Source organism: Perognathus longimembris, chromosome 17 (genome assembly GCF_023159225.1).
Source record: "Perognathus longimembris pacificus isolate PPM17 chromosome 17, ASM2315922v1, whole genome shotgun sequence".
Taxonomy (NCBI): Eukaryota; Metazoa; Chordata; class Mammalia; order Rodentia; family Heteromyidae; genus Perognathus; species Perognathus longimembris.
Genome location: NC_063177.1, coordinates 34986092 through 35010723, shown reverse-complemented (window position 1 = coordinate 35010723; position 24632 = coordinate 34986092). Strand labels below are relative to the sequence as shown.

Here is a 24632-nt window from a genome sequence, read left to right as displayed (position 1 = left end):
CCTGGGGGTCCCTCATTCCCCACCGCCATCCCCCATGTTCCCAGCTTCTTGGTCCCAAGCTCGTGGGGATCCCCGAGTCCAGGGCCCCGGAGGCCGGGGGGGGGGGGTGCCTACTGGGGGTGTGGCGACGTGGGCGGAGAGCCCCTACATAGGAATCTAGGGACAGGGCGCTATTCTTTTTAAACCACCGGCTCGTGCGACCCCTTCCAGAAGACCCCAGAGTCCTCGGCTTCTCTTTGTCTATCTCCACCGTCCCCCGCCTGTCAGTCGCTAGCAGTTTATCGGGGTGGAAGGGGTAACCCAGCCCCCCAGGACGAATAAAAAAAAAAAAGCCCTACATTTTATTCTTAACGACAGGGGAGATTAGGAGCTCCACTCCCGCCCCCAGTTCAGGTTAAGGTAGAGAGATGGGTGGGGGCGGGGCGCTTCCCTAGGGGCCAGGTTCTCGCCAAGGGGGAGGGGGCGAGGAGATCTTCGGGGACTCAGTCCCCTCGGTCCCACTTTTCCCTGGGGGACGTATGGAGTGCCTCCCCCCCACAGACAAGAGATTGGGTTAGGTTGGGTGGAGGGGTCGTGGGGCCCAGTGGCGTCGGGGGGTCTTCTCTTGCTGGGTGGGTGGGGGCTGTCACCACGTGGCTTAGCCTTTTTTTTTTTTCCGCTCCATTTTTTTTTTTTTCAAGTCGATTTTATTTAGAGGCGGCGCCTGGGCGGCCGTGGAGAAACGTGACACACCAGCCCGCTCGGAGGGGTTTCGGACCGAAGGGAAGGAGCCGCGCTTCGTCCTCCGCCTCCCAGCGCGTCGCGGGCACTTCTCCCGGGCTCCCCGCCGAACTCTCCCGCGACCCCCGCGCGCCCTCCGGCCGCCCTCCCCGCCCCGAGCTCCGGACAACTTCAGGGGTGGGGTGCAAAGAAAGTTTGCGGCTCTTGCCCCCCGGCCTTCCCTGCCTCTCGGCCTAGGAGTCCCGCCGCCCGCCTGCGCGCGCCCGCTCCCCACTCGGCCTTGCCCAGGACCGGGTCCTGCCCCGCACCGTCGCCACCATGAACAAGCTTTACATCGGCAACTTGAACGAGAGCGTGACCCCCGCGGACTTGGAGAAAGTATTTGCGGAACACAAGATTTCCTACAGCGGCCAGTTCTTGGTGAAATCCGGCTACGCCTTCGTGGACTGCCCGGACGAGCACTGGGCGATGAAGGCCATCGAAACTTTCTCGGGTAAGCGCGCAGCTACCTCCCCGGAAAAACCACGGCGAAATCCCGGAACAACGGAGACCCGCACCTCCGCTCGCCGGGCCCGCCAACTCCTCTCTCCAACCCCCCCACCGGGTGTGCGGGGGGCTGCACCCACCTCCCTCGACGCCCCCATCCATCCCCCCCCCCCGCAATACTCGGGATTTCCTCCTACCCCCTAACCACCTCCACCAGCTCGGAGTTCCCTTTCCCTTCTTCCCCCCTCGACGGGGCGGGAGCCCCCCCCCCGTAGTATTGGGGGATGGCACCTACATCCCCACTGGGGCGTTATTTCCATGTCCAGCCCCTCCCTATCTGCCACTGGAGCCCCCCCCCGCATGGTTACCCCACCTCCCCTCCCTCACTTCTAGGCCTTCCCAGGCGTGGATGGGGTCCCCATATTCCCTCCCATCTCCCCGCTTTTTGTGAATAGTGCAGCCCTCCTGAGGCCTTGAAAGTAAGGGGCTCCCGCCTCCCGCCCAGGACCTGGGGCTTGAGCCATTTTGATTTGAAAGTGGGGCGTGAGCGGGGTGGCGCGGTGGCGCCGGGTCGCCATGCTGCTTCCCGAGACGCCGAGGCTGGGCCAGGCAGCGCGCGCCGGTGGTGGCGAGGGAGCCTCCCCGCCGAGCCCCGCGCCCTCCGCTCCCCCAGGTCCTCCGCTCCCCGATCTCCCCAACGTCCCCAGCCCTCCGTGGTCCCCACAGAAATAGAAAAGTTTCATTCTGCCCTCTCCACCCCACTTGCTGAGAAACGAGGTGCCCTGGTCTCCGGGCGTCTTTGCCACACATCTGGGAGCCAGTGGAGCAGTGCGCTCGCACCTTCCCCAAACGGGGCTCCCAGAGTGATCTGCGCACCTTAGCCTCCGTGGTTAAACCGAACAAAAATTAAAATGAAAAGAACGAGTTTAGAAGGTTGCACAATTTTTCAGGCAACCTTTGCCCACCCAGGCGGGGAAGCCATGGTCTGCATTCCTGGGAGATCTGAAATCCCGAATCGCTATGTCTGTCCCCTTCCCCTTCTCCTTCTGCGCCCCCTCTCACCCCCCCCTTTTTTAATCTTTAGGGAAAGTTGAACTGCAAGGAAAACGTCTAGAGATTGAGCACTCTGTCCCCAAAAAACAAAGGTAGGAAAGAGCTCTTCTGGGTGTGTGTGTGGGGGGGGTGGTGTTTGAGGCTGAGAAGCTGTGCTCTGGGGTCCATAGAGTCTCCAGTGAAAGAAACTCATTACTGGCCTTCCCACCCCCAACTCCGGATGTTGGGGGCTGGGAGGGAAGATTGGCCAAGATCTTGTTGTATTGGGTGGTTTACAGCTTGCTTAAAAAAAGTTGAGGCTGGTAGGCTAAAAGATGTTACTTGGAAAAATTAAAGAGAAATAAATCAGAGTAGTAGCTTTTGTGGAGTTCAAAGTGTGGGGCCATTTTTTTTTTTTTGGTAGGGAAGCTTAAAATATTTGAAGAGTTCAAACTCATGATGGTGGCGATTTCTGCAACTTCTAAGCAGGCCTCATCTTCTGTTTTTCCCACCCTAATTATGTGGATTTGGGGGAGTCCGTTTCTACTCCCTAGGGAATGTAGAATGAGCTTCCTGTCCTGTCCCCTCCCCCCATCTCCTTATGCTTGTAATTTATTTATATTCCTATTACAGTATAAGGAACCCCCCCCCACTCCTATCCCCAGTCCCTCACATCTTATATGTCCTCTTCCCAAATGGATTTTCCAACGAATATGCTGTACTATCCTTTTCGAGCCCCCCCACCCCCACTCCCTCAGTCCATTGTTACCAGGGGACCATCTGGGATGAGAGCTTTGTGTTCAGGCTGTGAGCTGAGGCTCTTTGGAGGGTCTAGAACTCCGTGGATGAATGTGTGTGTGTGTGTGTGTGTGTGTGTGTGTATGTGTGTTCGTGTTCCAATACACCACCTTCAGCAAAATGGGATATCTCCAACATGTTGGAGACTTGAATTTCAAGTCTTCCATTGAACTCTAAAATTTTTGTTGAACTCTGGCTGGCAAGTGTAAGGGCAACCTTTCTCACATCAGACTTGAAACATGTTGACAGTACAGTTTTTGCTAGTTGGGAGCAAACTCCTTAAATCTTTGATTTCCTCCCTCTCTCATCATGTTAACAGAAAAGACTTGCTGGATTTCAGAAGTTTCTGGCCTTTTCTGGTTTAGGAAGATGAGGTGAGGTAGCTATACTGTTTAAAGGAAGGCTAAAGAATCTAGTAAGTTTAATTGGAGATAATTGGTTTATTGGTTTAGCTTGGAGATATTGAAGTAACTTAGAACTATAGGTAATAGAAGTGTTTGGTTACTATGTTTCTAGAGCTTGCTATTTAACCTCAAGTGCTTGGAATACTCTTATTGGAAAGGCAGAGTTAGAAATAAAGAAGCAATAAAATTGAAACAAAAAAGTCTTTATTATTTTGAAACATTTCCTGGAGATAGAATGAGAAACAAATGTATTGACAACAGTAGATAGCCAGAGAAGATCCTGGATGTTTGAATTTTAACCTGTGTGCTGATGATAAATACCTCTAAATAAGTGGAAGTCTAAGATATGTGGGCTTTTTTTTTCCTTTTCCTCTTGGATGGTTTAAATTTTAAAGGGAATGAAGTGAGAAAAGCATGCGAAATAGCAAAATGTGATGAAATGGAACTCAAAACATTTATATTTTAATTTTCATGGTGCCCTGTATTTATGGATCTTTTTCCTCAAACCATCTGCTTGCTTTTAAGCCATTTCTAGGCAGTGTGTTCCCTCCAAAATGCAGCACTGAGGGCTCTTTTGAGTTGGAGTGGGGAGGGGGGTTTGTGAGAAGACTGGGTTTGAAAAAGAAAAAAAAATCTCCCTTTCCACACCCATACTAAATTAGATCTTTTGTGTGTTCAGCCCTTCCTGAAATCATTTTTAAGTCCAAACATTGAGTCAATTGTCTTTTTCTTTCTTTTTGGGGGGAGTACTGGTGGTAAAGGACTTCATTTTTCTAGCATGAATCAATTTTTGAAGTTCCAGGATTTTAAAAAAGAGTTTGTTTTCATTAAGTGAGTTTGCTCTATCATTTTGTGTTCTTGGGGGAAGCATGTTGTGGTATGTGTTTTCAGTCTGTCTCCTGTTCCTTCAGTTGAGTTTGTTACTGGCTTTTCAATCTCATGGCTCTACACAAGAGAAGCTAGTTAGTTCATTGTGACTAACTTATTCCAAGCCAAATGAACAACTGCACCCATGTATTTGGTGTAGAGTGTATTCTTATGTTTTCACTATTTAAAACAAAACTCTTCCTGATATACTCAATTCCAAATGAACTGAGATTTAAATTTCTAAAAGTCTCATAAAAATTCAGTTATCTAAATGTTCCTGTTTTTCTTTTTTAAGAGGGGAGAAATCAACTTTAAAAAATGTATTACAGAATTACCTTTGAGGAGCTCTGATTTAAAAGTATTAACATATATTGTTTTCATTTGAATCTCTTTGATAAGTAATTTATACATTTCTAAAGGCTCAAGAAACAATACTATATTTAAACTGAAAACAGCAGACTTGAGTTTTAAGAATTTCTGACATTAAATTTCACCATTAACCTTCCCCAAGCCCCTCTTTTAACCAGTATTGGAATTTGGTTAACAATTTTGACATTATATTGAGAATTTGTATATATTCACTGTCAAAGCTTGGTTTGAGGGAGAAAAACCAAAAGCAAATTTGAAGAGTTTGTTTTCTTCTGAGAGACTGAAGAGTAGTTGAGGTGCCATCTTAGGAGATTTAGTGAGTTCAGGAATGATTTACTTTTTTAAGAAATTAAACTTGTTGCACCTGCCATGGATGTATGCCTTTTTCTGGTGGAATATACTTTAAGATAGTATATTTGCTGTCAGCTGGTATCATCAAAATCAAAGGTGTTATTGTTTAAAAAATGAAAGATAACCTTTTTTCTAGGTGAAATGTATTGAATTTAAGTAGTTGTAAGGTTGGTGATTTTTTTTTTTTAATTCCCAGGTTAAGGGTAGTTCTTCCCCTCTACCTGGACTGAAAATGTTCTAAATTTCCAACTATTAAAATGAAAATTAGTCTCATCCTCCTTCATAGAGGTCTGAAAACTTTCAAAAGAGAATGTGTTCTGATTGATTTTTTTTTGATCTCACAGTTTAATTTACTGATGTTAGCAGTTTTAAAAACCTGTCTTAAAAACTACAGAAAATAATCTGCAATTTCATTTTTAAAAGTTACTTATTAGAGGCTGTGAATAGTTGGATCACCAAATCTTTTCAAAACAAGCTAGAACTTTTTCCTTGCCCTCACAAATAGGGTTTTGCATTTAATAAAGAAACAAGACAACCTACTAGACAAAAATCCAAGCCTAAAGAGAGCTGAAATGAAAGAAGTGGGCTTAAAAAGAGAATGAAAAATACCAGATTAAGATTTTCAGGTGCTTTTGCTCTAGTGGTTCTAACTATGACTTAGTGTCTAAACCACAAAGAAAGTTAATTCTTATAAAGCAGAACACGTACATAGGAACAGGATTCAAAAAGTAAGTTTAAAGAAGAAACAGCTTATGACTTAGTAAAAATACCCATTTCCAGTTAGTTTTTTCTTTTTTAAAAGTACATGGATAGATGGTTGAGCCTTAAATTTGTCTTCCATTTTAGGAGAGAGGGTGGAAATTGGGGCTCCTTCTTTCTAATTCATTTCAACCTAGAAATTAAACCTTAGGAACGCATAAACTGAGTTTCCTTCATTGCTAGAAAATAACCTAGCTTTCTTCATTTGGTCAGCTTTTTTTTTTTTTAAACCAGTCATGGGGCTTGAACTCAGGGCCTAGGTACTGTCCCTGAGTCTCTTTGTGCTCAAGACTGGCCCTGTACCACTTGAGCCACAGTGCCACTTTCGGCTTTTTCTGAGTAGTTTATTGGAAATAAGAGTCTCACAGACTCTGCTTGGGCTGACTTTGAACCAAGATCCTCAGATTTCAGCCTCCTGAGTAGCTAAGAGTACAGGCATGAGCCACGGGTGCCAGGCTGTTGGTCAGCATTTTAAGATGAGACTTCCTAAGTGGTATTTGTCTCTTGGAAGCATTGCAGGTTTCCAAAACCCCTGATTTTCTGACCCAAATTAGAAAGATGAAATTTTACTCTGATGGTTTCTCCTGGAGAACTCTTTTAGTAACGAAAGGGAAGAATTATGATTCCCATCACTAACTTACTCCAAGTATTGTTAACCATTCCAGATGTATAGTTTTTCATTGCACAGCTTTTGATGGAAAAGCAAAACATTCTTATAATCATGTTTCAGAGCTGAAATGCCTTAACATTCACAATTGGAAGAATCTTGATTCAAAGATTCTGAGCTTCTAATCTTTTAAAATAACTTTAATATATTATTTGAATCTATTTTATGTGTGTGGGACCTTTCAAGGCTTATTATCTTTTTCCCCAAAAGAGTTTATTTATTCTGCACTTATAACAAGCCATTTGACAAAGATAGCATTTGAGGTAGTCTAGTGAATATATAGACGTTTTTGAAATGCTTTGGAATTCCAGAAGGTTTAGTTGAGTCCGACTAAAGTGCAGTTTGTTGAAGTTTAGAGAGTTTGTGAAGAAATTATCTTTGGGTCCAATGTCTATTGGTGTAGTTCTAATAAATGAATGAACTCAAAGCTTTGGAAGAACTGACATTTTCCCAGCTGTTACAATTTAAATTCAATCTTGTTCGCTCCCTCCCCATTCTCTTGAAAGATTCTTAAAAATATGTCTGATGTCTTCCAGAAAGCTCAGTTTAGATTTTGAGAAAAGGGGGAGCTGGGAGAAAAGGAGGATGGGGGAGACTTCCCCACATCCCTTTAAAAGAGAAGTTGAGGTTGTGCCCCGAGAGGACACTAGGTTTAGAAGACAGTGCTTGTCAAGGCTATTTTTGCTTTTGGAGTTGACCACCTTCAAAAAGACGGTGTGTGGAGGGACTACTGCGCTTGGGGCGCTTCCCGGAGAGCCCCCCAAGTCTGCTTTTCCGGGCCAGCGCGACCCTGTCCGCGCCCTGGTCCCGCCGGGACCCGCCATGCGGCCGCGCGCCTTCTGAGCAGTTCTGTCCACCTTCCGCCTTTTTAGCCAGCCCCGGGCTGAAAACATCCGCGGGCCTGTAGCCCGGCCCCCCCCCCCCGCCGCCACGCTCCCAGGAACCCCAAGATTCTCTCCTGCTGCAAGACCCAGCCCCTGACCAGATCCCAAACATCCCGCGGCTTCCCATGCCTGGCCACAGATCCCCTGCTAAGATATTTCCATTCTAAGGCAAAGGCCAAGGGAGTCAAAACGGAGAGAATTGAGGAAGGGGAAAGAAAAATAAGAGGTGGAGAGAAAATGGAGGTGCACGGAGCCCTCTCTTCGAAGCTGGGGCCCCTTAGCCTGAGGAATGAGACCTCCAAGAGTCAACAGTGTCCGTTTATGTAATGAGTAATCTTTACAGAATGAGCTGGCTGTACATCCCAAAGGCGGAGAGTAATAATTGTAAATAGTAAGGAAGGGGTGGAAGGATCCATTTTATTCATTCGGTACATCATAGACAGCAGGTTTTCCCGGTGGCCCTGGTGGAGTCTTTGAGGAGATTTCTGAATGTGTGTCTGTTAAGAAAATGTTTGCTTCCATCTATTCCCATTTCCTCTTTCTTCCCCTATACCTCTGAAAAACCTTCTGTAAACAAAAACAGAAGAAAAGGGTCTAAAAAGATAGGCACTCAATACAGTGGGTGCTCATTTGGTTATGAGAAAATTTGGTTTGACTGGGAATGGTTTCATGAAAGGATTGTCAGCAGGAAGATAGTCCCCTGTTAGACACACTCAGTCCTAGTAGAATCCAGATGGTTTTTGAGGCTTTAAAAGAAGACTATGTACTTGTCAGCCATAGAGAAAGGGTCATGCTAGGAATTAGCTTTACACTTAGCTTTTCAAGACCTCTTTCCTGTCTTTACAGCATGGGAGGTTTGCAGTAAATACATCAGACTTAAACAGAAACTTGGTAAATGTGTGTTGATTATGAGAAATACATGGGGGAAAGTGGTCTGGACCTCATAATTTTGATACAGCTGGAGAGAAAACCTGATTACAATGTCCTGAGACGTAACAAACACCATCAGAAATTCAGTCCTGCTTGCTGTACAAGTTCATCTCCCAGGAGCATGGCTGGTCATGAGTGTTACTGCTTTAGAAAGAAATAGAGTCAACAGCTGGAGGATAAAGAATTTTGGGGCTGGGATTGTAGATACTTGCAAGACTCCTTGGAACATGTCTGATGATTAAACAAATGGAAAGGACTATGGGAATTTTGCTCATAGGTTGAACTAGAGTGATAGGGAAATTCTCTCTCAGTAGAGCAGGCAAGGAAAGTGGGCAATCTCCATTTTGTCTTGTTTCGCGGATTCTTGGTCAGTCTTTTATATTTCCTTTGGAAAAGAGGGCTAAGGAGAATTCACAAGTTTTAAAATGTTAAGTTCACCTCTGTTAAAAAAAAAATCAACCTTGAAATGGAAACCGTAAAGCTGAGTAGTATGATTTGGTTTAGTTGATTAGGCAGAACTTGAATATTTTAGAGAAGAGATGAGAAAATTCAGAAGTATGTCTTAAAATGTATTAGAAAATTCATAAGTATGTTTTAAGATTTATTCTTGTGATGAGGATTGAACCCCAGGGTTCAGAAGTTTTAAAAGATGAAGTTATTCCTACATGTAAAAGTTGTTTGAGAGAATGTTGGATTGTCTTTTGTGAGTTAATGTTTGTTTCCCTGGAGGTGAGGCTAAGACTCCTTTAAAATTCTTAATGCCTCCAGGTGGGAGGAAGCTCTGTGAGATCAGGTCAGATTGGTCTTATGACCTGCACCCTCCTCCAGATGAGTCAGTTAAAAATGCATGCTGGCTGCTCATGGCTTATGCCTCTAATCCTAGCTACTTAGGAGGCTGAGATCTGAGGATTATGGTTTGAAGCTGGCCAGGGCTGGAAGGTCCAAGAGATTTTGATCTCCAATTAACCACCTAAAAGTAGAGCTGTGGCTTAAGTGGTAGAACACCAGCCTTGACTGGAAATGACTATTTCCTGGCCCTGAGTTCAAGCCCCAGTACTGGCTCCACATATAAATAATGACTTCAGTTTCTGTAACTGTAAAGTGGTGCTAAGCATAGTACACTATATGTCTTCTGGTCAGACTTTACAGTTCTCTGACCACCCCATCCTCCTCCATAAGAACTGGAACTGATGAAATACCTGGGTACTTGAAAATACTGCCATACACCTTGTCTTTGGTCTTTTCTGGACTATGTGTGGAAGCTTGGATACTTATCTAAGGCATCAGATTAGGGTGTTTTGGCTGGCTGGTTGCCTACCTGCTTTCCTTCTTATCTTCATCTTTTCTTTCTTTCTTTCTTTCCCTCCCTCCCTTCCTCCCAAAACAGAGTTGAAATAAGTAGCCCAGGGTTGTCTTTGGCATATATGTTATGTGGGTCAATAATGGTTATGAACGTTGACGTGGTTCTGTGTATAGGATTCCATGAAAAGAAGAAAAGGTTTGTTTTATTTATTTGGTACTGGGACTTGAACTCAGGTATTCCCGCTTGCTAGGCAACTATTGTACCCCTTGAGCCCTAGGCAGGGAAAGCCATTTTCAGGAAGAGGGAGGTAAATGAAACTCATCTCAGCAACTCTCCTGAAACTCTGTGTCATACCCGTCATCTCCCAACAGAAGGCTTGGAGAGCTTGGGCAATCACATTGAAGAGTGCAAAGTTGTTTGCCAGTAGAATTGGATCTTTTTCCTTGACACTCTGAGGTAGGGCAGGTTCATAGCTGAAGTCTCATGATGTAGTTTCAAAGGTGCTTGTAGGAGAGGGATATTGGGGCATGGGGAAATGACCTAAGTCATTAGCTGAGAAAAGTATAAGAATTCAGGATGGCAAGGACTGTGATGAGTCCATTTGGGATTCTAAGGAAGAAAGAGCAGCTTCCCTTACCCTGTTCAGAATAGGTAGGATGGGTGGGGGAAAAGTATGTGGATCTTAGTGTTCTGCTCCTGGTGAGCCAACCAGGTACACATTCAGGAATAGTGGATTTCTGGATGCCCAGGAAGTGACTGAAAATGTTTCTTTCTTCCTCCGCCTTTGTAGTTACCTTACATTCCATCTCTCTGGTCCCTTGGTCAGCAAATAGGTCCCAAAGGTGTACTCAGAAGCCACTTCCATGCCATTTCCTCTTTTCGGCCTCCTCTGCTCAAGGCAAGCATACCACACATACACATGCAAGTGTAAGAACGTATGTGCGCACACACACACACAGCTTCAGCCCCAGCTAAGGACTAAGGAATGGGGTGGGGAGAGGAAGGGCTTCCAATCCGGATGTGGTTTCTGGCCCTTTAACAGGCTTGTGACTTTAATCAGCTACTATAAAGGGTTTTACAATTAGTTTATGCAGAGTGATGTGTGTTGCATTTGGGATTGCTTGGGGCTCATCAACTTCGCATTAGGTTCTCTGAGGAGGAGAAAATGAGGGGAGACAGGAACTGAAATGGGGGCTGCTGGTGAAGGGAACTTGCTGAAGTTGTCTATTCAGAGTTCCAAACATTTATTCCACTTTGCCCTGGAGGTCTCTAAGCCACTAGGGAGGAGAAATCTAACAATAATGGAGACCACTTGCTATGTATGCCTTTTTTTTTTTAAACCTCTTTTACAGGGGCTTGGACTCACTCTTCCTTAGCTTCTTCCACTCAAGGCTAGCACTCTACCCACTTGAACCACATTTCCACTCCCAGCTTTTTTTGCTGGTTAATTGGAAATAATGAGTCTCATGGATTTTTCTGCCCCCCCTAGCTTTGAACCTCAATCCTCATATCTGAGCCTCCTGAACAGCTCAGTCAGGCATGAGCCACTGACTTAAAAAGCCAGTGATTGATCCTTTACAGGAGCCAAGGCTCTTGGTATCTGTAGCCCATGTATTCCATTCAAGGACCTGCAGAATTCCAGTGATGGCTATAGCCATAGCAGCAGACTCCTCCCCACCCTCTTACCCCCAGTCCTGGAGCTTGAACTCGGCCTGGGCACTGTCCCAGATTTTCTTTTGCTCAAGTCTAGCTAGCACTCTACTACTTGAGCTACAGCACACTTCTGGCCTTTTCTGTGTATGTGGTACTGAGGAATCAAACCCATGCATGCTAGGCAAGCACTCTACCACTAAGCCACGTTCCCAGCCCAGACTTCTTTTTCTTTGCATTTGTTTTCTATTTTTATTTATTTATTTTTGTTAGGCGTGCACTCTAGTACTGAACTACCACCCAAGCCCACTGGTTCATGTCCATTCCGGTAACTTATTTCATGTAAAAGTAAGAAAAGTCAGGCTATGTAGCAGAGAGCTTGACTAGCATGTGCAAGACCTTAGGCTTGATCCCCAGCACCAGAAAAAAAATGGGAGAAAAATCTAGCTGATTAAGTTCCCTAGAAGAGTCTTAGAGGTGATCCCACTTTTTAGAATTAGGCAGTAAGGTTCTTGTGGAATGAGCAGACTGGTCTTCTCAAGCACTATGTATCTCTGTGAGGTAATCTTCATTTTCCTTTTCTATTTTTCCTGTCTTGCTGGCCATCCTGAATGAGTAGTTTCCTTTCCACTTCTGACTGCAACAGGAATGTCACCAGCCTAGTCCCAGGCTTCTATGCACTCCTCTTCAAAGAAAAAAAAGTCCGGGCTGGGAATATGGCTTAGCAGTAAGTAGTACCGTGCTTGCCTAGCATGCAGGAAGCCCTAGGTTCAATTCCTCAGCACCACATTACCAGAAAAAGCCGGAAGTGGCCTTGTGGCTCAAGTGGTAGAGTGCTAGCCTTGAGCAAAAAGAAGCCAGGGACAGTGCTCGGGCCCTAAGTCCAAGCTCCAGGACTGGCAAAAAGAAAAAAAAAATCATTGTCAGCAAGCAACTTTTGCTTTGGGGGCGTGGTGATGTATGAAATGTATTTACCACTCAGTCATTGGCCATCAATGAATTTAAAAAAAAACCAACCACAACGTTCTTGAAAGAAAATAGCAAGATGGTACTGACTTGGGTGGTAGTTTGCATATTATTGCACAGATTGGCACCTTGAATTGTGTATGCCCTCACTTTTACTGTTAGGGGTCTACTATCACATGGTATTTCCTTTACTAGATAGTAGAAATAAAGCAAGGAACAAGCAAACACTGGTTTTACAGTGGATATAGGGAAACCTAATTTTCCCTTGGAAGTTTTAGGCTTTCCTCTTTATCCTTGTTTAGTTTTATTTCTGAGATAGGTTGCTGATCTCAAATTTTTGTGTTCAGGTGACTCATAGCTGGGACTACAGGCTCACATCAGTGCAACCACAAAAAGAGCCTGGCTTTTTAAAGACCATTGCTGGTTTTGTGATTGCCAACATGGTGGTCACTTCTTTATTCTAACTAAAAAGGGGACCTTTGCTTGACCCCTCTCCTACATTATTAACTCTTTTATTTATTGGATTTTTACTTAGCTGTAGTGGGTTTGTTTTTCTGGGTGGGGAAGGCAGGCCTGGTCTCCCTTCGAGGGAGTTAGGGGACAAAGTCCTTGCCCTCCAGTGTTTTCCCTTTAGGTCCAGAAAAGTCTATGGGGCTGCTCAGAGCTTTGGGGGCTTTCTGTATTCAAATTGGCGGGGGGGGGGGGGCGGGGGGAGAGGGGGGCACCTACCCTGGAGCTGTGATGTCAGTGGTGGGGGAAGGGGGAAGGGTGTGGTTGAAGGCTAAGCAGGAAAAAAATCCGAAACAAAACCGGAGTGGATTGCCCACAGGACTGGGAGATATTTGTGGTATTCAGAGGAGAGAAGTTACAGGTAGGTGTAGGTAGGGCTCAGATCCTCCAGCTTCTGTGCTCTTGTGCACCTATGACAGAAAGACCTACAATTATGGCCAGCTTGGTTTCTGAGTATCTCTTTGTAGAGCTTGGCCTTGTTACCTTACTCAAGTTCCCTAAGAACCCCCCAAAGTTTATTCTTTTCATTCTACCCCAAGAAGCAAAGCTTAGTTGGGCTCCTGAGGGTTTCCATCTGGCCCTTTGTCTTCCAGGCTAAGCTCTCTCAGAGGTGGAGCCTAATGGGGTAACACTCAGGTTGTCTTTTCCTGAGCTTTATTAGGGTGCATAATGTTAGCAAATGAAAACACACCCACCATGCATCGCTCTCTTCTGCTCCTCCTTCCTCCATAGGCTGAAGGAGCCTCCCAGCCTTCTCTGTTGAGTGGGCAGCTGAGATGGGAAAAGGGGACTCTGCTGCAGAGATCAGGCACAGCCTGTCCTTTCCCCACCCTTGTGAGTGGTGGGCTCAGAGGTCACCCTGGGTTTATCCTCACCTGGATCTTCCCCATTTCCAGAAGCCTCATAAATAAGCTGGGTAGGTACTTTGAGGGTTCCTTCCCCCCTTTTCAATACTGGGGTTTGAACTCACAGCGTGGAGCTTGTTTTCTCCCACTTGAGACACACACAGCCTTTATTTTGAAAAAAAAAATTTTTTTTTTTTTTTTTTTTTTTGCTGGTCCTGGGGTTGAACTCTGGGCCTAGGCACTGCCCCTCAGCCTCTTTTGCTCAAGGCTAGCACTCTACCACTTGAGCCACAGCACCACATCTGGCTTTTTTTTTTTTTTTTGGCCAGTCCTGGGCCTTGGACTCAGGGCCTGAGCACTGTCCCTGGCTTCTTCCTGCTCAAGGCTAGCACTCTGCCACTTGAGCCACAGCGCCGCTTCTGGCCATTTTCTGTATATGTGGTGCTGGGGAATCGAACCTAGGGCCTCGTGTATCCGAGGCAGGCACTCTTGCCACTAGGCTATATCCCCAGCCCCTGGCTTTTTTTTTTGAGTAGTTTATTAGAGATTAAGAGTCTCACCAACTTTTCAAAGCCTGGGCTTGCTTTGAACCATGAATCTCACATCTTACGAGTAGCTAGGCTAAGGTGCTGGGCCTTATTTTGAATTTTAAGAACCACCACCCTGTGACACTTTTGGAAGAGACCAAGATTTTTGTTTGTTTGTTTTCCTCTCTTTTGTTTGGGTTCTCCCCTCCCACCCCGAAAATGGAGTTGAGGGGTAGGGCCAGGATTGAGATGCTTCTTCCCCCCCCCCCCCCCCCTCTCTGCAGAAAGGGACAAAGGAGTGACCTTTGTTACACGTGGACAGAATCCTAGTACACGGTTCACACATGTTAGTTTCTAAGTAGCCAGAACCCAGCTCTTCTTCCCTAGCAAGCAAAGCAGGCCCCATGATGCTGTCCCTCCACGCTCATCCTGGCTTGTAGAGTCACTTGACTTGTAGAATGGAAATCACATTATTCTGTCTCCCATGGGACTCCGGGAGGCACTGAGCCACCTCTTTGGGTAGCTCAAGGTTCCTAAGAGAGGGTTTGTAAACTTTGAAAAGACCCAGCCAAGGTGCCTGTTATTAACAATTGATGACACCCCCAAAGGGCTGACCATTGAAGTCATTCTTTTCCCCAAATGCCCTACTTTCCATGACTCTTCTCTTAAATTTGGCTCTCGATCCTGGTGGAATGCCTTGGGGAGCTGGCTTCTTAAAGGCTGGGCAGGCCCCTGGGCCCGGCGTCCCCCTCCCCGGCTCTGGGACCCAGCCTTCTCGGTGGGAGGCCGCCTCCCCAGCCCTGCCTCCTCCGAGGTCTCTGAGGAATGCCGCCTCCCGGGCCCTTGCCTCCTCTCCAGCTCCTGCGGCCCCACTTCCAGCCTCTTCCCCGCTCCCTACCCCCAACCGGTTCCCACTTAAATGCTTGCAGGCCTGTTCGCAGGCGGGAAGCCCCCTCCCCCACAGGACCACCTCAGTCACAGCCCTGACCACGGGGAGGTCGGGTCTGGATTTACTAAAGGACCCCGGAGGGGGAGCCTGCCCCGTGTTGGTTTCCTGGCTCGCCGTTGGGGCCGATGGGGTCGGGTTTCGGCCAGTGGCTCTGGGTTGAGAGAGAGGGAGAGACAAAGGGCAAAGTCCTGGTCCCCACCCCCACCCCGGCAGCCCCTGCTGCGGGTCCCCTCCCCCTCTGGGCCCAACGGCCCGGCCGGACCGGCTAGAGCCACTAGGGTAGCCCGGGCGCGCATGGGGGTGGGGGGTGAGGGTGGAACATTCTAGACTGTAGCAGAGGGGCCTGGGGGCATCCTTGTCCTCCCCCTCCTGGCTCTCTGCAGCGGCAGCCCACCCAGCACTAGGGTGGGAGGGTGAGTGCCCAGCCTTCCTTTGGTTTAGGGGAGAAGGGGCTGGGGGAGGGGGCGTCCAGTGGGGCTCAGGCCTGGCCCCTCAGCTGCTCAGGCCTTCTCAATTGCGGTGCATGAAGACTCCCTTCCGCCCTCCCCCCCCCCCCCCAGCTGCTGCCAGCCCTCCCCCACCCTCAGCTGCTGCCGCCCTTCCCAGGCACCTCGCTCCCCTCAGTTGCCCGGACTGGACTGCTTGGTTTTTCAATCCTCTGGGGGGAGAGGCTGTGTTCAGGCCCTGGGTCCTTCCTCACTCTTGGAGACTCATCTCCTTCCTGATCAGGGTGGATGAGAGAGCCATCTTAGAAGGTGCTGGTAACCCTGTACCCAGACAGACTCCCTGGGCCAGAGAGAAAAGACCTCTACAGAGAAGGCCCGTTTGTCCCCAACCCAAGGTAGACTTCAGGGTATGGGCATCTCTGTTGCACTAGAGTTGTAGGAACTGTGCCACCCAGCCAAAGCAAACACCCAGCTAACTCCCACCAACATGACTGAGGGTAAATTCAATTATTTTTTCTTGCTATTGGGTCACCCACTCATCATTACAAAGGAAACAGGTATTGCTGTGATTCCTGCAGGGCAGAGTTGTGAGTTGAGGAAGCCTGATTTTTTTCTTCTGAGGCTGTCTGGGTTTCCTTTTCCTCCGAGGTCTCCATCTTAATTAACATCCTCATCTTGAGCTGCACCTTCCACACTTGCTGTTCCTACCCAGGAGAGATTCCATTTCTCTCTCTCTCTCTCCCTCTCCCCCCCACTCCTTCTTTCTCTCTGTCTCTCCCCCCTCTCTCCCTCTTCCCTCCCTCCATAGCAGCCCCCACATTGCTTCCATCTATCAGAAACTCCATTCTCAGCCAGGTGCCAGATCATTTGGCTCTTAGGCTTCACTAAGTGATGCTGACATTTGCCCTTGGTAGGGATGGATGGAGTAGGGGGTGAGATCTGGGAGAACGTCTTTCCCTCCCATACAGCTTATGAAGCCTCCCCAGGCCCAGAAAATCCCAGGAAGGCTTACCATTGCTAGCCGGAGAAGGATAAAGAGCAGTTTCCCTAAGGGCCGCCATTTCTGCCTCCATTATGAAAGCTCTGCTGCATTTTGCATTGCTCAGGCTAGTCACTTACCTTCCAATCTTGTACTTGAGGTTTTTCTGGGTTTCTTCTCTCTCTCTCTCTCTCTCTCTCTCTCTCTCTCTCTCTCTCTCTCTCTCTCTGTGTTTGTGTGTGTCCCTCTCCTCTTCCCTATCCCTCTCCCCTCCCTCCCATGCCACTACTGGGGCTTGAATTTAGGGCCTGGGTGCTATCCCTTAGATTTTTTTCCCCTTCAAGGCAGGCACTTTACCATTGGAGCAACACCTCCACTTAGGGCTTTTTGATAGTTAATTGGAGATGAGACTTTCCTGCTTGTCTGGCTTTGAACCACAGTCCTCAGATCTCAGGCTAGGATTATAGATGCCTGGCTCTGGTGGTTTCTTACACATAACTCACTCCCCTGATCCTTTTGGCTCTGTCTTACCACTGTTCAGCTCCATGTGGCCAGATCCCAGCTGGAACCACACTGAGGTTAAAGACCTAAATTGTAGGCATAGAGCAAGGTGTGCACAGGGTGGGGGTAGTGGAGGCACCAGTTGGCCCAAGCAGGCTTGGAATTTGCCTGGAAAGAGATCTGCTGTCCTAGAGCTTCTGTTTTGGCTTTCTCTGGCACTGCCCAGATGGGCAAGGGAGGGGGGAAAATTCCTAAAAACCTGCAGGGTTTCTTGTCAATCCATTTATTCCTGAGATGAGCAAATTGAGCTTGGTGGCTGGGTTTACACCCTGCACCATTCAGTGCCTCCTCCTCTCATTGTTCACACCTTTGCTTCCTTGCCCACCCTAGATCTAGTTGGTGTTCTGCAGGCTAAGAACTTTTGGTAACTACCCTTTCCCCCCATTTAACAGCTCTCTGACAGCCATCCAGCCATATTATAGAGTTGTTAGCTCTTCTGCAAATTAAATCTTGTGCCCAAATTAGAGCCGCATGTAGTGAAAGCCAGTTGGCACGCATTTAGCCATACAGAATAAGGAATTTTTTTTCCCCCTGTGTCTGACATCGGGCTCTGCTGTGTATTAACACTTGTCTTTAGAGGGAAACCACGATGGGTGAAATGAGCACAAACCAGCCTAGAGAGCTGAATCTAGTCCACCCCCAACTTGACTGGGCTTTTTTCCTTCTTCGAGCCTCAGTGGCTCTATCTAGGAAATGAGGGGGCTGGGACTGCGTAGGTTTGAAGGGCATCCTCTCCTTCCCACCTCAAAATATGAAATTGATTTTCTTCAACTGGAACAGATCTTGATGATAAGGTGTGTGTGTGTGTGTGTGTGTGTGTGTGTGTGTGTACACAGGACAGAGACACAGAGAGAGAAGCTTGGTGTTCTCCCCCCCTCTCCTCCAACTTGGTATTAAACCCAGAAGAGCTTTCTAGAGGAGCCAGAGCTCCCAGAGCTCCTGGAGCCATGCTTTTCCTTCTTCCTTGATCCTAGCTTCCTACTTGTTTGCACTTGAGTCCATTCGCGTGCCACATACACTTAAAAGATCACATGTACGCCAAGGTCATGGATGGCATCCAGTGATGTCTGCCTTCCAGGCCCTTGACTTTCTTCTTGTTGCGATGTCTGCCCTGCCTAGTTCCAGACCTACCTCCCAGTAGAGTAGGTCACTGCTTTTTAGCTCCAATCCCTAAGCTCCAGCCACCCGACAACCTTCCTGCCCATCCGCCTGTCTGGCAGCCCTGCCTCTGGAGCAACCTGGCACTGAGCCCTGGGCACAGGGCCAGCTCCTCCTCCCACTCCAGCCCCACCCCCTTTCTCAGCTACTGGCTGCCTGAAGCGTGCCAGGACTGCCCTCTTCAGAAGTTTTTCCTTGACATTAAAAAAGAAAAACCTCCACACTCTGTATGTGGATAAGGAGAAGGATGGGGAGGAAAGGATTCATCTGTGGGCCCATGTCTTCTGGCAGGGGCAGTGGTGGTTACTTCAGGGAAGCTTCTAGCTGGGAGACAATTGGAGAGGGTCCAACTTTTGAGTTACATGAGACCCTTTTGTTGAAGAGTCAGCAGAATCACTCCTTTCTGAAGGCAGGGCCTAGTGGACAGTCCTCCTCACCTCAGTCAGCCTTTTCCATCCCAAACCATAAGGCGGTCTCCCACTGGACCGGAACCTTCATGAGAGCAAGAGCCTTGCTGGTCACAGTGGCTCAGAGCAGCTCAGTGCCCAGTATGGCACAATCAGACCTGTAGCTTGAGCCACACATGGCAATTTATTTGTTGGTTTGTTTATTTGGAAACAAAGTCTGGGAGTGTAATCCATGCTGGCCTTGAACTCTCAAAATTCCTGCATATACCTCTCCTGTGCTGGGATTATAGGCCTGTGCCACTAACCCTGAGCATTTTGGTGCAGGTCCTGGGGCTTGAAGTCTGGGCCTTGAAGTCTGGGCCTGGGTGCTGTCCCTGAGCTTTTCTGCTTAAGGCTAGCACTCTCTCACATGAGCCACAGCTCTACTGTGGCTCTTTGGTGGTTAATTGTGAAGTCTTAGGGACTTTACTGCCATTCTGGCTTCAGACCTCTGTCCTCAGAATTACAGGTATGGGCCACTGGCACCCGGCAGAACCCTGTCCAGGGACAGAGGAACCTGTAACATAAACTAATCTTACTGCTTGTTTACCACATGCGAAGTTGAGGTCCAGAGATTTGAAGCCTTCACAGATGGAGGCAGAGGCCTGCACTTGGAGTTGAAGGCTCTAATCTGAAGATCCCAGTTTAATCCCACTTCTGCAGAAGAGGAAAATTTCAGGCTTTATTCAGGACAGAGCCCTCTGGGGATTTGGGGTCCTAAACTTGGCAGGACTCCAAAAAGCTGCTAAGTGCTTCTCTCTTCACTACCTTCTCTACTGGCTTGGCCCTGCCTTGGCTTGAAGGAATCCTTCAGACAGGGAAGGGAAATCATCTATCCACAGAACTGCGGGTTGTACTCTTCCCCCCTGGGGATAGGGACCATGAGTAAGGAGCAGGTTTATGATAACGTCATTTGAACTAGCCAGTGTTGAGTATTCCACAAAGTCTCAGAGAAGTCTGAAAATCTGCAGCTGGAAGAAGTCGCTTAAAGAATGACAGGAGGGATAGTTCTGTTTGTGAGATTTAATACCCAGGTGGCAGGCCTACCGATCACTACATCCAGTGTGCTTAGTATTTCTAATGGGTTCTCAAATCTAACACTACTTTGACAAAAGGCTTTCTGTCATCCACATACAAATCATCAAAAACATAGCAAAGAGGCTGGAATCAGACAGGCTTTGGGTTAAAATCCTGGCTCAGGCTCTTAGTGTTTTGTCACTTGGGCAAGATATTAAACTTTTTTCTTGTGTGTCAGTATTCTGGGTGTAAGTCAGCTTTCGGCTTTCACTTGGATTTATTTCACTCTTGTCACTTGAGTCACAGCCCCACTTCTTCTAGGTTTTTGGAGAAAAGAGACTCAAAGACTTTCCTGCCAGGGCTGGCTTTGAACTGAGACCCTCAGGTCTCAGCCTGAGTAGCTAGGTTTATAGGTAGATCCATGCCTCTCTGAGTGTGAAAGAGCTTCTGGCGCAGGGAGAACTTCTAGTTTTGTCTCTAGTGTGCAGCCCCGAGTTTCCTGAATCTTGTGCCAGCCTGCATATTTCCTTGTGCTGTTGTGTGTGTTTTTCCCCACTCTATCCTCAGTCACCCCTGAGTTGCAGAGGATGGTTATTATGCAGTTCCCCTTACATCCCCCGCCATCTAGGGGAATATATGAATAGTGGTAATTTTCTTTTCTTTTTTTTTTTTTTTCATCCTTCTGGTACTGGGACTAGCTTGCTTGTTCAGCAAGCAAGCGCTCAGCACTATATCACTTGAGCCATGTCTCCAGTCCCGCTTTCTGCTGGTTGTCTTGGAGATGGAAGTCTTGAAGTTTCTTCTGCCCAAGGTGACTTCAAACCACTGTCCTCCAGTCTCAGCCTCCCAGCCTTGGGAGTGGCTAAGAATCACAAGCATGCACCACTGGCTGGCGCCAGCTAATTGATATGTTCTCTTGAGCTACCCCCCCAGGGCCTGATCACTGACTGCCCCGTGGAGCAGGGAAGGTAGAGGACACCAGACAACCACGGGCTGTTGGCATCCAGTAATACCATTTATCCGGTGCAACCATTGCCTTCATGGCCGTGGGTGGCGGTTTCATTGTATTGCTCAGATTTTCAACTCCTGGAAGCTGGGGCAGCTGGTGAACTGCTGAGAGTTCGCTTTCCTTGGCTGAGCAAGTGGATGTTAGGGTTTTGTGTTGGGGCCCCAGAGAATGCACTCAGGGCATTGTTCCTATTACCTAGAGAATGCATCTGGCTTGGAAGGATCTGGTTTTTTCTCTATTTTCCCATCTGTGCAGAAGACATGAATTGTCACCATCTTTCCTGCCAACTGATTCACCTATCTCTACTTCCTGCCCCACTGAGAAACAGCCAGACCTGGGTAGAGCCTTCGTATCCAGGCTGCCTACTTCTTATACCTTCTCTTTGAAGTGCTAAGGAAAGCTTTACCAACTTTCACAAAGAATGGTGTTTGGAGTAATGGTGCTCTTAGGCCCTGTCACAAGCTCTCTAAAGGTCTCTGCACACACTAGGATCTACTTGTTTGTGGCATGAATGAGTCCTCCTCCAGGTAGGTAGACAACTAGGGAACACAGGTTATAATTCTCTTTGTTGCTTTGGGCCTGAAAGAAATTAGGTAGCACTATACTTAATGGAAACCAGCCCAAGGGTTTAGGAGACGAAAGTCCTTCTGGGCTTCGGCTCCCAGTTTTTTAATCAGGGTTAGGGGCTTTGCTGAAAGGAGGTCTGAGAGGGGCCTGGAGTGGGTTCCCAGGGTGGGTTATGTGCCCTCGAGGAGTGGGGGAGGGTTGCCAGGATGTCTTTTCTTTCATTGGTTTGGTGCCCTGCCCTCCTCCCCCTCCCTCTCTTGGAACATTCCAGACATTCCAGACGATCTGCCTGCCATTGCTTTCAGGATATGGATTAACATCCTTGCAGAGGTTTGATTTCACCCACGGCTACCCCTCTTTACCTCTCCCTTCCCTGAAAAGAAAGCCCCTAAAACTGGGAGTTTGAAGTAAGTGGAAGTTTTGGCCATTGATCTTAGATTGCACTCAGGGACCATCTTGAAGAACTCCAAACTCTGCTTCTGACATGGAGCTGCTTTAGGCCCTTATTCTACCGGTTAGGCCCATCCCTATTCCGCTAAGCCTGCTCAGTGTTCTCAATCTGAGGACAATGCAGTCATTTCTTTCCCCCAGTTTACTAGTTTATCCCTCCTCATTTGGTCATCAAATGCATTGTGGGAAATCCCTCATATGGGCTGGTGAGGAGCTTCCTCCCGGCCAATGAATCGAATCCCAAGGTGGCCTGATGGCATCTGAAAACCCGGCAGTGGGTTTAGTTCTGATCCTTATGACATTGTCTTGCTAAAATCCAACTTTAGGTTTGCATGAGCCAACCAAAGTGCAATGCCATAAAGACTTTCCCCTACCTAATGCGTCCCAGGAAGAGTTCCCTTTATGTGTTGCATGGATTAAAGACCCGCCATGCTTAAAATTGCAGGGCTTGAGCTGGAGGCATGGCTCGTGTCATAGAACACCTGCCTAGCATGCGTTCAAACCCCAGTAATGCTAAAGAACAAAGTACTTTTACTTGACAGCCAGAATTGAGGTCCCAGTGGTAGAGTGAGTAAGCTGGCCTGACAGTCAAGGCTGACACCTTTTTTTTTTTTTTTTTTTGCTAGTCCTGGGGCTTGAACTCAGAGTCTGGGCACTGTCCCTGAGCTTCTTTTTCTTAAGGCTAGCACTCAGCCACTTGAGCCACAGTGCCATTTCCAGTTTTTTCTGTGTATGTGGTGCTGAGAAATGGAACTTCGGGCTTCATGCATGCTAGGCAAGCACTCTACCACTAAGCCACATTCCCAGTCCAGGGTTGACACATTTTATAGTTAAGACTTTGGTATCCTTTCCTCTTCCCTCAGCTAGACCAGAACGGGTGTGATGTCCCCATCACTTCTCAGTACAAGACTGAGGTCAGAGCAAACTGACTTAATTGTAGGAACTAGCCAACCAGGGCCAGTCGAAGCATTTGAACTATGCAGCAATAGTACTCACTAGATATGTTGAAAATGAACTCTGGGGATGGTTAGGGGAAAACTGGGAGAGTGAGGGAAGTGGTTACAGTGTCCAAAAAGAAATTTATTCTTTATCTGACTTATGTAACTGTAATCCCTTTGTGCATCACATTTATAATAACGATGAAAAGTAATTTTACAAGGTTTGAACTAGACTTTTCTTTCTAATCATTTTCCTTCCAGCCACTAGGGTTTGGACATTGTCCTTCAGCTAAGAATTTGTGATCTAGGCTGTACGAGGACCTAAATGATAATCGACTAATACATCAAGTCAATTTCACTATCTTTCAGGGACAAGGATATTGATTTGGGTAGGGAGTAGTTGCCCTGGGATTCAACCTTGAACTCAAGAAGCTTGCCTCAGGGAAAATTACTCGCCCTACGCTTCTTCCTTCACTCAGGACTGCTGCACCATCACTTGAGCCACACACAGCTCTGCTGGCTTTTTGTTGGTTAATTGGAGAGTCTCTTATTTGTCTTCTGCCCGCTTCAAACTGGGCTTCTCAGATCTCAGCATCCTGAGTAGTAGTTAGGATTACAGGCATGATCGCACCAGTGTTAGGTCAGAAAAGTTGCTTTTTTTAAATGCAGATCCTGGGATTTGAACACAGGGCCTGGGCTCTGTTCCTGAGTCATCCCTCAAGGCTAGCATAGCACTGTACCACTTGAGCCACAGCTCTACTTTTGGCTTTTGATAGTTAATTGAAGATAAGTGTACCATAGACCTGGTCTGGCTTTAAATCATGATTGTCAGATCTCAGCCTTCTGAGTAGCTAGGCTTACAGGCCTGATGAGCCACTGGTATCCAGCTAAAAAATTGACATTTGAAAGATGGGAAGGAAAAAGTGCATAGTTAACAGAGGTATGGGCAGGGGGGGTGGGGCATGGTTCTGAATCTGAGTTGCCTTTAGTAATCACAGATTGCATCTATTGTTACACTTTTAAGCGCTTACACCAAGCCTTTTGCTAAGCTCTTTACAAATATTATCTCACACTATCCACCACCTGTGAATAGGTATTAATCTCTGTGTTTCACAAAGGAGGAAAGTGGGCCTCATAGAAGTTAAATAATCTTCTAAAGATCAGCGCTAATAAGTGGTTTAAATCCGTATCTGTGCCAAGGGCTTAGCGGCTGGACTATGAACTTGCTATAAGTTGTTTCCCGATATCGTCTAACCTAATATATCAAAAGCACCTCCAGCCAGTCATTCTACTTTTTTTTTTTTTTTGGGTGGGGGTGGAGGAGGAGGCATTGCCAGCACTAGTGCTTGAACTCGGGCCTGATGCTTTCACTTAGCCCCCCCACCCCACCCCAAGGCTAGCTCTAGCACTTGAGCCACACCTCCACTACTAGATTTTTGCTGGTTAAGTAAATTGGAGATAAGAGTTTCACAGTCTTTCCTGTCTAGGCTGGCCATGAGCCGTGATCCTCAGATCTCAGCCTCCTAAATAGAATTACTGGTGTGAGCCACCAGCACTGGGCACTGTTGTGTTTATTGCTGTGCTTCCAGCCCAGGAACAAAATAGCCTGAAGTTTACACTTATTAAATAGTTGTTGAATTCACTCACAATTAATATCTTACTTAGGTTTGTGTTTGTATGCCTGGAACCTAGTCACAGTAGAGGAGTGTCTGTGAAAGCTACTCAAAGAAAACTTCAGTGTTTTGTTTTTGTTTTTGTTTTTTATTTTACTGGGTGGCAATGGTGAATTGTATTAGCCTTGTGCTCAGAATATCTGCTGCTTCTCCATTTTGGTGGTAATAATTTGGTGGTGATAATAAAGTGGTGATAATTTGGTCTCAAAGAGGAGCCTATCCCCCAACTTCAAACTTGCCTTCTTAGAAGGGAGACCACTCTAAGAGCTGGGGGTGTGGCTTAGTGGAGCCTTTGTCTAGCATGCTTAAGGCTCTGGGTTCACTTGTCAGCATTGGTGTGTGTGTGTGTGTGTGTGTGTGTGTGTGTGTTT

General features: G+C 47.1%; 1 protein-coding gene across 2 annotated transcripts in view; it reads left to right on the top strand.

Annotated features, from left to right (window-relative positions):
- The first annotated feature begins 680 nt into the window (after positions 1 to 680).
- Positions 681 to 24632, top strand: part of Igf2bp1 (insulin like growth factor 2 mRNA binding protein 1) — a 38158-nt gene continuing 14206 nt past the window's right edge. For both annotated transcript variants that reach the window (XM_048365431.1, XM_048365430.1), the window contains exons 1-2: positions 681 to 1213; positions 2291 to 2351. In XM_048365431.1, the coding sequence (XP_048221388.1) occupies positions 1039 to 1213; positions 2291 to 2351 (236 nt within the window). In that variant the 5' untranslated portion in view covers positions 681 to 1038. The remainder of the gene's footprint in view (positions 1214 to 2290; positions 2352 to 24632) is intronic.